This window comes from Monopterus albus, unplaced genomic scaffold (assembly GCF_001952655.1).
Source record: "Monopterus albus unplaced genomic scaffold, M_albus_1.0 scaffold129.1, whole genome shotgun sequence".
NCBI lineage: Eukaryota > Metazoa > Chordata > Actinopteri > Synbranchiformes > Synbranchidae > Monopterus > Monopterus albus.
Genome location: NW_018128009.1, coordinates 1,327,296 through 1,341,577, shown reverse-complemented (window position 1 = coordinate 1,341,577; position 14,282 = coordinate 1,327,296). Strand labels below are relative to the sequence as shown.

At 41.0% G+C, this 14,282-nt stretch overlaps 1 protein-coding gene across 1 annotated transcript in view; it reads right to left on the bottom strand.

The window, feature by feature from the left end:
- The window catches only part of faf1 (Fas (TNFRSF6) associated factor 1), a 70,260-nt gene that overhangs the window by 41,964 nt on the left and 14,014 nt on the right, over positions 1-14,282 (bottom strand). Inside the window, exons 7-8 of the mRNA XM_020612996.1 lie at positions 11,806-11,911; positions 6,812-6,898 (exon numbers count right to left, since the gene is read on the bottom strand). Coding sequence (XP_020468652.1) covers positions 6,812-6,898; positions 11,806-11,911 — 193 coding nt within the window. The remainder of the gene's footprint in view (positions 1-6,811; positions 6,899-11,805; positions 11,912-14,282) is intronic.

Genomic DNA, 14,282 nt, shown 5'->3' with positions numbered 1-14,282 from the left:
ATTCCTGTCTGTTTACTGTTCAAACACATAAATCCATAATTATTTTTTCCAGAAAAATTACTATATTTCAATATACACATTGTATTAGATATATATGGAGATATTTTAATATAAAATTACAAAGGCGATAGAGGAATGTATACATATTGCCTAACCTTTGATTACAACCATGGTTTTTGTCCCTTATACTACAGTACATCTCCAATTTGAAACAATATTGAGTTCACATATCAAGTTTTTCAGATGAACTCTCTCACTGATTCACAAAAGAGGAACAAACATTTTACACTTTAATACAGCCTAAAAAATAATAATAATAATAATCCAGCCAGTTATATTGACCCTGTCTTAAATTTCCACCAGCTCAGTAACCAAGGAGAAGATATATTGTACAAGAAAAGCAGTATTTCCCCTGGCAGGTCAGGAATTAATAATATCCTGATGAGTATTCCTCTTCATTGTTGTCTTAAGCAACTCTTCAAAACCGTGGGTAGTCTGACTCAAACTACACAAACAAAACATTTTGGCAACACAGTTAAAGGGACTAGCCAACAACATAAAATAGTTTCACTTGTAAGTGTACCTCACATCTTACTCCTTGCAAAAGCTAAATGTGTGAAATAAAAACAACAAAAAAAAACACTTGTTTCACAGTGAATTAAAACCTTTGCTATGAATCTATGACAATTATCCCACACACCGTGACAGAGTGCACACATTTCTACCTTCTTGAGTATTACCAATTAGTAGCCAGTGTACTCTTGACCATGAGAATTATGTAAGTGTCACAGCAAGGACAGCTGAGTACTCCAGGAACACCTACGAAGAACACTTAACTGAATTGCCTTGTCTCTGCTCATGTAACTCAACTCTAATTTAATACTCTGGTCCAGTGCTATTCATATCTCTCCAGAAAATGTTTTACAAACTAATGGAACAAAACATCATTCCCTCAACAGCAAAAATAAAGTAAGTTAGCGGTAGTCTTTGAACAAGGGGAACAAACAGAGATTTAAAAACCACTAGCACTGAGAAAGAATTGCAGGTATTGAGCCATACAAAGACTTAAATGTTCTGAGTATTAAGCAAGTGAAGGAATGGCCCCAAGTCCACTCTGCCTATACCCTAATGATTAGGCAATCAAATGCAAGATTACTCATTACCCACTACTCACAATGAGAGGCTTTCATCTAAGGGCCTAATAAATATATGAAGTTGATCACTTCCCCTGTCAAAGACAGCCTGCAGGGTTCAGGCTGACATGGATGCAAGGAGGGGAGCTGAAAAGAGAAAAAATTAGTTGAGTGCCACTCAATCCTCTTCCTCGCTTTGACCCGATGGCTTCTCCTGATGCTGAGGTACACAAGTGCAGCTTGGCAGCTCAGTGGTAAAACGGAGAAACAAGGCTGAAGTGCCACAGGGCATGGGGGTGGGAGGGGTGAGGTTAACCACCCCAAATGACCCTCTCCCACATCTCCACACAAAGGAACTGGCTCCTCTTTTTTGGATTCTTTTAATTAACACTTGCATTGAGGCTCTAAGCATTGAGGCGCCGATACAGGGAAAGAATTTTCTCTCTCCCTTAACCCCCTCCCTCCTCTTGAACCTTTTCTTCCCTTCTCTACCCTTCTTTTTCTTCCTTTTTCTCCCTTCATTCTTTCTGTGTTTCATTTTTTCTTTTCTGGTGTAGGCAGTGTTTGGATTAGATGTCTGGCTGTGAGTGTGAGATAATTACTACTGACAGCTGCGCTGACAGCGACCACAACCACAGTACCTTGCTCCATCAAAGAGAATGTGGAGCAAGGGAAGATCAGTGAGAGGGGAAAAGATGAGAGAGTAAAGGGAAACAGATTGAGTGGAAGTGTGAGTGAAAATTACAGAAATCATGAAAAAAATGAAGAATTGATAGGAAGAATAGAGTCAAAAAAACAAAAAAGACACCAAGTACATCCAACCCTTAACACCTGTTGGTTTCCTTGCTCAGGCTCCCTTGAGCCTTGCTGAAGATATGCCACTCACAATTAGTATCTCGGGCCCTCTATGGTGTACGTCGTACAGTGTTTATTAGCGTACAGAAACATACTGTACAAATGCAAATACAGAGCTAGAGGCTAAGGAAGGCATAAATAAATGGTGGCTGGATCAGTAGGATGCTTAACAGTGGATGTGGTTGTTGTTATCTCTTCTATCATGCTGAGCCGCTATGCTTGTACGTACTAGTGGGTCTAAAAGGTGACCAAGCAAATGAGAAAGAACATTATCCTCCTCTATAAAGGCGCAAACACATCAGTGAGATGTTAGCTCTGTAGAAAGCATAAAACCGCTAAGAAATAGAAAATAAGAGGCTAACTCATTGCTGAATGTCACCTGAAGACAGCCAATCCTACAAGGGAGGGGGCTCTGCCTGAGCTCTCTGCTGAGCCCTGTTGCTACGGAAACCACCGGTATGGAACCTCGCCTCCAAAGGGCCAAATCAGGTAGAGGAGGATTCCATTAATGCCAGCTGGGAAATGGAAGGAGGCGCTGGCCTACAAGGCAAGGCCCCTCCAAGGCTCTGCAGCATTAATACATTAGCAAACACCATGAAACACTGCATAAATGTCAGCAATTACTGGCTAGATGAAAGGGCGGGTGGTGGTTGGGGGTGAAGAGATGGAGGGGATGTAATAAGGATGTCCCACTGGCTGTCAATCACTCCAACAGGTGTGGAGGAAGGTCTGCCAATCAAAACGGCTCCAATGAGATGAGGCCCATCTGGAAACTCGCCATGCTGCGTTTTTGAGGCAGGAGAGGAGGCTCGATCAGCTTATATCAAACAGCAAAGGAAGTTAACATCCTGTCTGCCTCTCAAATCAACTGTTGCCAAGACCTCTGTAATCAACTTCAGCACTGTTCAAAACAGCTTCACTAAAGCCACAAAACTCAGGAGGAATATGAATGCAAAACTAGATCATGGTGTTTGAAAAATAATGTCAGAGCGTTTGTTTTAGCCTACTTGGAGTAAAGTGAATTCCATCAAATTTTACTATTACAAAGTCCAATAAGTGGACTTTTTCCAGTACAATCAAGAAAGAGGAGATGTAGTAAACGCAATGAAAATGAAAAGAAATGCCAAAGCAAACACAAAAAACAACAGCGTGCTTCCTCACATGATCCCCTACTTGGATACTCTGGCAAATACTACAAATGTATTAATCAGTACAAAACATTAGAATCACAGCACCCAAAAATATATCCTAGAAAAATTATAATTGCTAACAAATGACTGACAGATCCACACTGATGTATTAGGTGTGGCTTGGAAAAGTTGTATGCCAGCATTGCGAAGCAAATTAAGGGGGGGGGGACGACACACACCAGAAAGGTGTTCACATTAGCGACCCCAATTGTGGGTCTCAATATAGAAGTCAAAGTTTAAACAAAGCGCTGTAACCAAGATAAAGTATTTGTTGCTTCTTGCAGTGTTCTGATTTGTAACCTTTGCAAAAATGAAAAAGAAATCTTACTATGTGAATTAGTACTTGACCCAGGTCAACATAATCTGTCTGCTAGAAATGAGCATCACCTCCCATTGCTACTGCTTCAACTACACATTGTGCTTTCCTTTTACATTCTACTTCCTTAGTTTAACACCACATACAATAACACAGTGGTCTAAATAAACTGATCTGAAGTTCACTGCTATTCGAGTATTATCCACTACGATCCAATTTCAACTCTCTATAAGGCCTCGGACAATTCAGAGCACAATAAACAATGAAACGCATTGAGTGGACAGTATCAGGGAGGGGGACGCAACACAACTACTAGTTTCTACGAAAGGTGAGAATTTCTTTCTAACAAACTAGTTTCCTGCACTCCAACAATAGAGGACATAATTAAACTAACAATAGAACTCAAATAACTTTCTCAGAACACAGAAGAAACTGATACTGAGCTAGTTGATCCATTAGATGAACTAAAAACATTTGTTCTCTGTGCTCACAACATTTTTAAACAAACTATGATTGTATAACGCAGCAACCAAACTGGTCTTAGGTCTGAAAGAAAAACTATAAACCCGACTGGTACAGTAGTCACAGTAGAGGCAACTACAGTGACACTGTCATAGTAAGTGCTGTGTTTCATGTCAATACTTCTGATACTGCTGTCAATATAATATGTAAGTTTCTGTACTGACAGTACAATTATATTTTCCTCTAAAAATGTATTAAGTATTATATTTAGATTTAAACCAAACATCACTAACTTACATGCACACTTTTTAAAATATATGATACTTTTATAAATCAGGCAACGTTTGACCTAAAAACAAGTAAACACCAACATTTGACCTGTGGCAATTTTTTATGCTAATAATGTTTCCAAATTTTGGTTCTACAATCATAGCTTGTCAAAACTCAAAGTATCAAGGCTCGATAAGCTGTAGGCACAATGTGTACAATAAGGGCAGGCACATTTGCAAACACGCAAATGCAAATACACACACACACACACACACACACACACACACACACGTAGAGTAAATGCAAGCAGGCAAACAGTTATATCACACACTTAAAGGCAAAGCAGACTCAAGTAGTGATCGATTCCAATGCAAGCGGGTTAGTGTACAGAGCTAAACATAATCTGGGGCCTCTGGCTGCCATGTTTATTGGCCCAAATCCCAAGAGATGAGACTGGGCTAATGAGCCAGACACTAACACTGGCTCCCTGTCCGCCTTCTAGGCCAGCCTAGCCCTGGGCTTTCTCTGTTAATACCTTCACACATTTCAATAAGAGAGCTATGGTGAGACCAGAGGCCATTATTACACTTCTGTCTCTGTGCTTTTTAATATCTTCTCATCCTGAAAATACACTGCAGATGTGTGTTAGCCAGGTGCCGACCGGGCTTATGATGCCACAATGAGTTGCAAACTATTCATGATACCTGGCCATCATATCCACAGCTACCTACAAGAATAGGCTGAGGTTCACTGAAAACCAGTCAAGATTACAAAAATACATAGACAAAAACCACATTTATTTGGCTTTATCCCAAGTTATCTCAACATTATACTGAGATTGGAAGGGCTTGTTTGGAAATGGAAGTCACAAATAAGCATGCAATGTTGCTTTTTAGCAAAGAAATTATACATCTGTGTTTTAATACTATGTACCAAAATCAGTGTATTTATTGATAAACAACTGTTTTTCATGTTTAGATCTATAAATATAATTTTAATTCTGATAGTAATACATTATTTTAGACAAAAAAAAAATTAAGATGATGAAATTATTAAATATCTCAAGGCTTTGTGATGTAATGATAATGTGAGAGATGTCACTGTCCTTCAAATATTGGAAAAAAGTCCAAAGTTGTTCAGGTACTGAAAACCCATTGTGTGTTCAAAAACAGACTAAAGTTATTTATTTGATCACTGAAAAATGCTGAGGAATTTTCTTTCCTTTGTATGTTTACAAAAGAATCACAAAGTCCCAGTTCCATCTACAACTAGGCACAGCAACATCCTGAACACAATTTTAAAAAAGTGTCTGTGGTTAGCCGTCTTCCTCTGTCAGTGTGAACAGGAAAGTCATAAAGCACATGCTGCATATTGTGGTTGTAAGCTTGACAAGTCAGTCATTTGTTACCATAATACTCGAGCACGTTTACTCATACTGAGGTCAGTCATTGCGCCACATGCCCACAATGTGCTTCCAGATTTAAACTGATTTCTGCTGCAATCCCAGGCTGTTTACTGATCACATAACTGGATGTCTACAAAGATAATGCTAACAATCATAAATCTCCATCATAGCAGTATGGTTTGTTTGGTGGTTACCGGGTTTATAATTGCCTGCTCTGAGCTGTAATGGAACACAATAAAGCAAACAATCTCCTGCAGTGAAATGATGAATAACCTTTTATCCATTGCCCTTCTGGGTCTTTTGATTTACTTCGAGTCATAAAAACAGGTGCAGTTAGTTTTTTTACTTTGAGTTTTTGAAATGGGAACGATGAGTGACACATGAAATAGATGGTATAACACTAAAATACCTTACGTGGACACTGGCATGATAATTAACCACAAATGTGCACTGCCACTTACTGTAAAAGAATAAATAGAAACTCTGTAGTCTAGTTGCTACAGTAGAGCCAGTTCTGCCATAGAACATATAAGCTAACGGGGGGGGGGGGTGGGGGGGCAAAGTCAATACCAATGCTCCAAACCAAACAACAATCGTACATAAAAAAAAGAAAAAAATATTTAGCTAGAGGTTAATACAAGAATGTGTGCACAACAACTCCTCAATGTAGCATGATAAACCATCCCATACAATTAGCATGGGAACACATGTGCAGTCAAAGAAGGGGCAAGACAAAAGGGGTCAGAGGTTCCTCAAGGTTCATATGAAGGCCGCTTCTGATCAGCTTGACTGTGTGCTGGGTGAATGGCTGAGAAGAGCACCCTGGGATGGGAGAGGTCAACAGGACTCAATGATGTGAGCTTTAATGTCCACAGATAGAGGACACAAGATGGGACCGTCTTTGACATCTTAATTAGCTTCAACATCTTACTCTCATGCCTACTGACATACTTTTGCCATTGAACAGTTTCCACTGCAGTTTGCAAGTATATCAAACCAATGTCAATTACTACTCTTTAAATCATAGACTTTAAGCTATGCTTGATGTTTAATTATGTTTAAGTCTACAGTCTTGGATCTAAGCAGCATTAGGGCAATATGTACAGTAGAGAATAAAGTGAGGACAGATGTTTTGTTAACAAGTACATTTTTGAGTGTGTTTTGTGTCTGCGCTTCTTACAGAGTCATCAGATGCTGTCGCAGGCCATCCTTCCCACTGTTGATGCCGAACTGGGATATTGGTCAAGTCTGAAATGTTCCTCTTTACCTGGGGGAAAAAGTAATGTTTAAATTATTTCTGTATATTTAAAATGCAAAAATCAGGCCTGCACTACTAATTAGAAAGGGTAAAAAAACAATAAATAAAATGTTATAAATGACAGCAATGGCTACATCAAAATATCCCACGTTTAGCACTGTGAGGCAAAGACCTAGCAAAAAGATGAGTCAAAAAGAGGGAGGAGGACTTAGAAAACACATACACACCACCAGTTTTATCAACATTCTTCAGATGCCACGGCTAATGCCCAGCAACAACAGCCCCACACTCTGAAATGAACAGTATTTCTCTTTTCCTATTCATGCGCGGATGCTGTATCTGCATCACTTAATAACATTCTGTGCTTTTAAACAGTTAGCAGCCTGCAGCGCCTGTCTCACCGAATGCTGTGTTACACCGTCCAGACTGCTGTTGGTTTAAAGCCCTAATGCCAACCTGATGTGCGCCAGCCAAAACTGATCAAAGCGCCGTTGGCGTCTGAACGCTAGCAGCCGTGGATTCTAATGCATTTGCTCACCAGAATTCTGCCCTTCAGGTCTACAGGGCTGGACACTGATGCTGAGAAAACAGTCTATTGTGGAGCAAAGATCCCTCCACACATGGGTCAAATCCTGTCTTTGTAAAAAGCACTGAAGAGAGATGGATCCTTGGGCATATGTACAACTGCTGATCATAGAGGTGGAAACTTAAAGAATGCTACAAGCACAAAGTCAAAACCTATGTCAGGCAAAGGAGGAAAGCAGCTGCAAAACACTGAACAGTGAGCTTGGGCATTTGTGCCTTTACACTCTGAAATTACTACAATTTGTGTCTGTGTATATGTACTTGAATGGGTGTCTAAGACCACTAACACATGATGGGCTGCTTGAAGAAGTTATTATATTTAAATCTGAAGCTGAAAAAAAAAAAAACTTAAAAAATCAACTGCACTAGATTTCTAGGTCGAAGACGTTTCACCTCTCATCCAAGAGGCTTCATCAGTTCATCATTTTAAATCTGAATTTATACCTTGGCCAAGGCAACAGTAAATATCCTATATAAGCATTGAAACTCAAAGGTGGGCCTGACACAGCAAAGCAATTTGCAGTACAAACAAGCTGAGAAAAAAAATAAAAAGAACAATAATAAATGAGTGGCACAGGCCATCCTTTATCTATCGTAAATCCCACACCACACTGTTTGGTGCCTATCCTTATGAAGAGAAGCTATGGCCAGGATAGCAGGCTGGGGTCAGAGCGGGTGGCCAGTGTTATTACAGAGTGTAATATCTATGTTTGACCAGCCGGACTACAGGGATTTGACTGACCGGCTGGCCGGCCGATGAATAGAGGGGAAAAGGGAGGAAAGGAGAGGCATAAACACTAGTAATGAAGAGGCTGCAGTCAAAGGTTAAAGCAGCATCAGAGAAACAACAAACTAACGCCCACCACAGAGAGAGAAGGTGAGATTTGGAAGAAGAGAGTGGAGACGAACAGAAAAAGGCACCTGGCAGAGGGCAGCCTGATCTCCCCACAGAAAGAAAACCCAGCAGGCCTGCCTACCTAAAATGACACCACCAGAATCTGCAGGCAGTCATTCACACTGGCGTTCTTTGGCTATTTGAAAAGTAGAGTGCTATTATGAGAATGTGATGTGACCACATCAAACAAGAACAAAGTCATTTAGACTATATAGCAACCAAACCACAGAGTGACAAAAAGCCTTGCAAAGCTTCTCCAGGTAGCCCAAACGTTTGTTGTAGTGCCCAGCTACAAGGCAGTGCATATGATGGACACAGCAGCCATCACTGAGGAAGCAATACTGTCTGATGCTGCCCCCTGTCTGCCACATCAACCATCTCACTAACAAGTTAAGACTGCAACAAATGAAAACAATTCTATTTAATCTTTGATGCTGAGAAAGTAATTTTACATAAACTCCTACTGGCAACTACCAGCTAAAACTTGTTTGACCTAAAACAGATCAACTGTTTGACTGCCATTACAACACTGGCTGGGTTAATAAGCAAAAAATCGTACCAATGGTGGCTCATAAAATTACCCATCAGTCTGACTTGTAGATAAAGAAGCTAAATTGTAAAGTAAATATCTTAAACAAAGCAGAACAGTATTTAAATTGAAGTCTTAATAATATGTATAGCACTGCCGATTTGTGAGTTGTTGTTCATGTTGAGATGAGGCAGGGATGTACGAGCCAGTTACACACAGCATTAGCTAGACTGGCTGTGGTGCAGAGCTGCTGGGCAATATGCCTCACAGCAAAATTAATGATCCAATCATTGTAAATGCCAATTGCATGTAATCCCTGGCTGGAATCAAATCAAAGAAAAGGAAAGGTTTCCGTTAAACAGTCACAAGCTCTCTCTCTCTCTTTCTTAGTCTCCCCTAGGCACCAGATGCCTTTCTTTCACTCCTTTCTCGATCCAAGCTTTTTCTCAGCTCTATAGCCCTGTCTACATTTGGTTCCTATATGTCTCCCAGCTGCAGGGCAGGGATGGGGCCCAGGTTCAGCCCCGGGGGGCAGTAGAGGAGGGAAATCCCTAGGACAACTGGTCTGGTCACGGACAACTCAGGACCCAGCAACCATCCCTATTCTACCCTCTACTTCCCTGGCAAACATTTGCTCTCCAGCTTAGCTAAGCAGCTAGCCAGCAACTTACCCCCACACTCTTGTCTGGTAATGCCAATCAGAGTCTACACCACCCTGCGCTCTAGACATGGAGAAAAAAGAAGGCAGAGAGGGGACACTAGGAGAGAGAGATGGAGAATGAAGGGACAGAAAAGGAGGGGCAAGGGCAGTTCCCTGAGAGCAACAAGGCAAAGCCAGAGCCTTTGGTGAAGACAAACAAGAAGACCGGACTCTATCCCTATTGATATGCACAAGCAGGGACCATCGGCTAGTCTTCAGCTAAGACAAAAGAGAGAATGGAGAGAGAAAGATGCTCTGTAGTGGAGTCCATGTGTGTCTGTGAGTGGACACAGTATGAGGAAAAAGAGTCAGGCAGGCTGAATATGGTGTAACTTCTTTGTTGCACTCTTAAGTCTTCTGACGATGACAGAAAAACACTTTCCCTCCTGTTTGTCTTTATTGTTACTCTTATCTCAGAACTTCACAACCTATCACAAGGTATTTCAAAGCACCATCACTGAGTTCACCCACAACTACTATTTGACTGCCTCTAATGATTGCACTTGCACCTGTAGCTATCCATGGTGGTTAGCGGGCCTTTTAAATCAGTCCCTACATGATGTATACACATGAATTAATGACATATTATTTCCTAAAACATTACAGTAATAAAAGGGGAAAAGCCTGTTTCCTAGCTAAAGAGTAAATATATAAAGAGCATGGTCAACATGGGGCAAACACAGCCCAGATCTACACAGGTTAAAGTTCTAGGCTTCATTTTCACTACAGGGGGCCTTGAGATGCCTAAAGACAAGCATGTGTAAGAAAAAGACTGCGACATGGAGGCCTGTTTAAGCCCACATTGTCCCTGCTCTATCCCCCATGGCCTCTTACAGCACCCCCACCAAGCCAATAGTCCTTTGCCTCATTTCTGTGTCCATGGTTTCCCCCTCCCACACGGCAGGAACCCCTCGCCAGTGTTTGTAATCCCAGCAGAAACACTTAAGGTTCACAGTGGGTGCTCATCAAAACCATCTGCTTGAGAAGAGAGTGAGAAAGGAAGAGAGAGTTGATGGAGGGAGGAGAAAAATAACAGAGCGAGGGAGAAAACCAAGGAGGCAAGTTGCCTCCTCTAGTTCAGATGTTGGTTGTACTAATCTGTTCAATTAGCACCACTACAAGCTCTGCTAGCAGACTGATCATTATTAGTGTAATCTTCACCTGCATGGAGGAGTTAGGCACAAACCACGATAGCTGAAATGAGCAAAGAACAAGGCACTCCTTTCACTGCTACTTGACAGAAAATAATTAAACTTGATGTAAAACATGGAGACCATAAAGAATAACTAAATTTAAACAACAACAAATTTTATACAGCCACCACAGGAATAAAAACGATAGACTGATTCCTAATATTGTCACATAAAGTATTTTGTGTAAATGATCATTACTTCATGTACATGTGAGCTATGACCAGCCGTGGCTCTTCTCTATCCTACCTGGTCCGTCTTTGGGAAACTCATTTCCTCTCACCTCTGACAGCAGGATACCCACTGTGAATAATAAATGATACCTGCTCAAGTCTCCCTTGGCATTTGGGGGTAGGAGCAGGGTAGAAGGATAGTACAGGCCAGTAATGTGCGTGTGTGTGTGCGCACGCGCAGGGTAGCTCTTATTTGAACTCACACGGGCCCAGACATAAACACACACGGTTACTCATCTGCATAGGCAAGCAAGCAGCAGCTGTGATAGTAATAACGGATGGACAGAGAGAGATGTACTGCCTTCACATTGGGTATGAGTAACAATAAATATTTCATGGGCTGCCAAATCTACTGTTTAGTTTCAGATGAAGAAAATGAACGGACTCGGCTTCTTTCCATTGCTCCCGCATGCCTAGATCAAACAATGTGCAGTCATTTAAACTGCTTCTTAGACTGTTGAGACTGCCGAGAGAGAGGAAGAAAGACGCAGCGTAGGTGGAGTGGGGAGATAAAAAGAGGGGGTTGTAGCAGACCACAGCTGTGAGAGTAATTATGTCCTTGGAAATGTGATCATTTGTGATGAATAATGAATCGATGGCTGAGATAGACTAGCAATGTTTGGCAAAAGGAATGAAAGCTGTGTTATGAGAAACCAGAATCAGGTACAATAATAATGTGCATGTGAGAGACTATGGATGAGTTACTGAGAGCTTTGGTGTGTTGTCTGTGCATATAAAGCGACTTTCTGATGTCCCATACGGTCTGTGCATGACGGTGTCATACCTCCTGAATGGTTCTAGAGCCGGGGAAGTTGAGGCTGTAGTCTCTCTGGGCCTTTTTTTTGCTGATGATTAGCAGGAAGTTCTGGTTTAATGACTCCTGGAGAGCACTAAAGAAGAGGGGAACAATTAAACAGTTAAGTAACAGGAATGAACACAGTAAAACAGAAAGCAATGCAGAAAAAATATATCAAAAGACGTGACAATTATGACAAGACAAATAAAAGAAGGGAGGCAAAGAAAAACCAACATTATCTCTAAGAGCAACTGAGTCAAGTGAAGGGCAAGTTGAAACTTGTTAACTAGTGGTAGCCTGCTGGCCCACAGGGAGGTGGGTGCCTCCTCAAGGGGGCTACTCACCCACTTCACAGGTTATGTCTTAACATGCCTGGTCAGAGCTGCGCTCAGCACAGCAGTCTACTACAGCTCTGACCTCCCACACAGTAACAGCATGGAGTCCATCAATCTGCCTCATTGCTAACAAACCTGGAAGACCATTATGAAATAAACCCAGAAGAGCCTTGAGCTCTTTCCTAACCAGAAACCCAAAAGGTGCATTAGAAGCAAGATTTTGCTGTGACATACCTTAAAGCAGCACAGACTATATCTGAGACGTTTGATGGTACCAACCTTTACCATAAACTCCTCAGTTACTTTGCCTCATAGGTTTCTGACTTTCAAAAAAGTTTTTTTTTTTTTTTTTTTTTATAAACACTGCCAGCTCCCTAAAACTCAGTTCAGTTGTTCAAAGAAAATAGAAAATAGTGCAAATGAGGGACGAGCAATGCAACTACTTTCATTCTCAAGAGAAAACGACCCATCATGACACACTACCTCTTCAGCAGATGTTGCTGGATTAATGCTGTATGCAGCTACTTCACTCTCTGCCTCTCTTTGCTCTAACTGCAGTAGCAATGACTGTGTATATAGTGAAATTACAATTTATATCAGTTGCAGGCTGCTGTATGCCATGCCAGAGACCACTTGATGACTGATAAAATTAAATGTATGTATATGTAATATCCCCAGACAATACTACAATCTCTATCATTTTTACCTAAGTGAAACATTATTCCATACCAACTGAAATTAATAATATATTACAACATGGAAGCAAAATGAGAAGAACAATGACCCTGCCACAAAAGTATTAATAAAAATAAATCAAGCCAACATGATGCATCATAATAGCTCACCATCAACTGAATGATTAAGTGGCCCATGACATGTATAGAAAATGACCTGTATTTTAAAACCAAAGCACAACCTAAACATCCACTGGTGGGACAAAAGACAGATACAAGCCGTTTACAGGTTACAACTGGTATAAGAAACTAACAGTCTCAAGGTCTATGCCATGTACTTTTTTTTTTATTGCAAGCAGAGACCTGGCAGTGGAAACATGACCTGTCCAAGAGCTCTAAATGAGCAGAGTTTCTGGACTGACACCGTAGCTCGCTCAGCAGCTTATAGCAGTGACAGAGACGATATCTGTAAACGATGCAAACGTAGAAGCTGTGTGCTTCACGTAAAGAGGTGGTGGTGGAGGAATCAACTTTTGGAAGCGTCATTTACAATAAGCTGTGAGGTTAAGTAGCGTTTTGAACAAACGCTGGGTCTGTGAGGCTGAATATCAACGGGAGGCTTAAGGGCCGAAGCAGGCACTTAATCAGGGCTCAAAACCCAAGGAGAGGAGGAAGAGTTGAGAGAAAGAGAGGGATGAGGGAATTAATATGTAGCGCACACATTAATTATGCAATCACACCCTTAATCTGTGCAGATCTGGACGAGCTTATGTTAACAGAAGCTCAAATTTACTGTAATGACAGCATATTTACATTGACTAAAACTACGAAATCAATATGTAAATGTAATGTTTGTTGTAGCTAACTGAAGAAGATTGGAAATGTGTGGACTGGGAAGGATGAATGCATATGTAATAGGGCTGAGCAGAAGGATGAGAGATGTGTGTGCATGTGTGCGTGAGAGAGAGAGAGGAGAAATGGAAGGGTAGGGACACATAAATAAGGATCTCGCTAATATCATGATTATGTTTGGACACAGTCCCGAGCTACTGCTGGCAGGCAGCTAGACTCCTAAATAGACAGAAATAGAGGGTAAACTGAGTGGAAGTGTTACTCTGTCCTTCCAAGCAAAGAAGGAACATCTTATCAGTCATTTATGGCAGACCGACAAGCCATTTGGTGTGTTTGGGGGTGGAGTTCTGTTTAAGATTTACTCTGAAAAACCAGATAACTTATTGTGTTCTTTAGTATAAACATAGCTACTCAAAATTTCAAATGCATACAGAAACCACTGCCATTCACGAGTCATTTCCTCATCATTTCCCATCTCTCTGAAGAGGTCTGTTGGTTCAAATATAAATAAAAACTCCCATGTTTCAGGTCTGATATCCCTCTTTCTGAGCTGCTTTCACCTCTGATGTTGTCAAAGCTGTTGTCTTCTGATATAAGCAGGCCC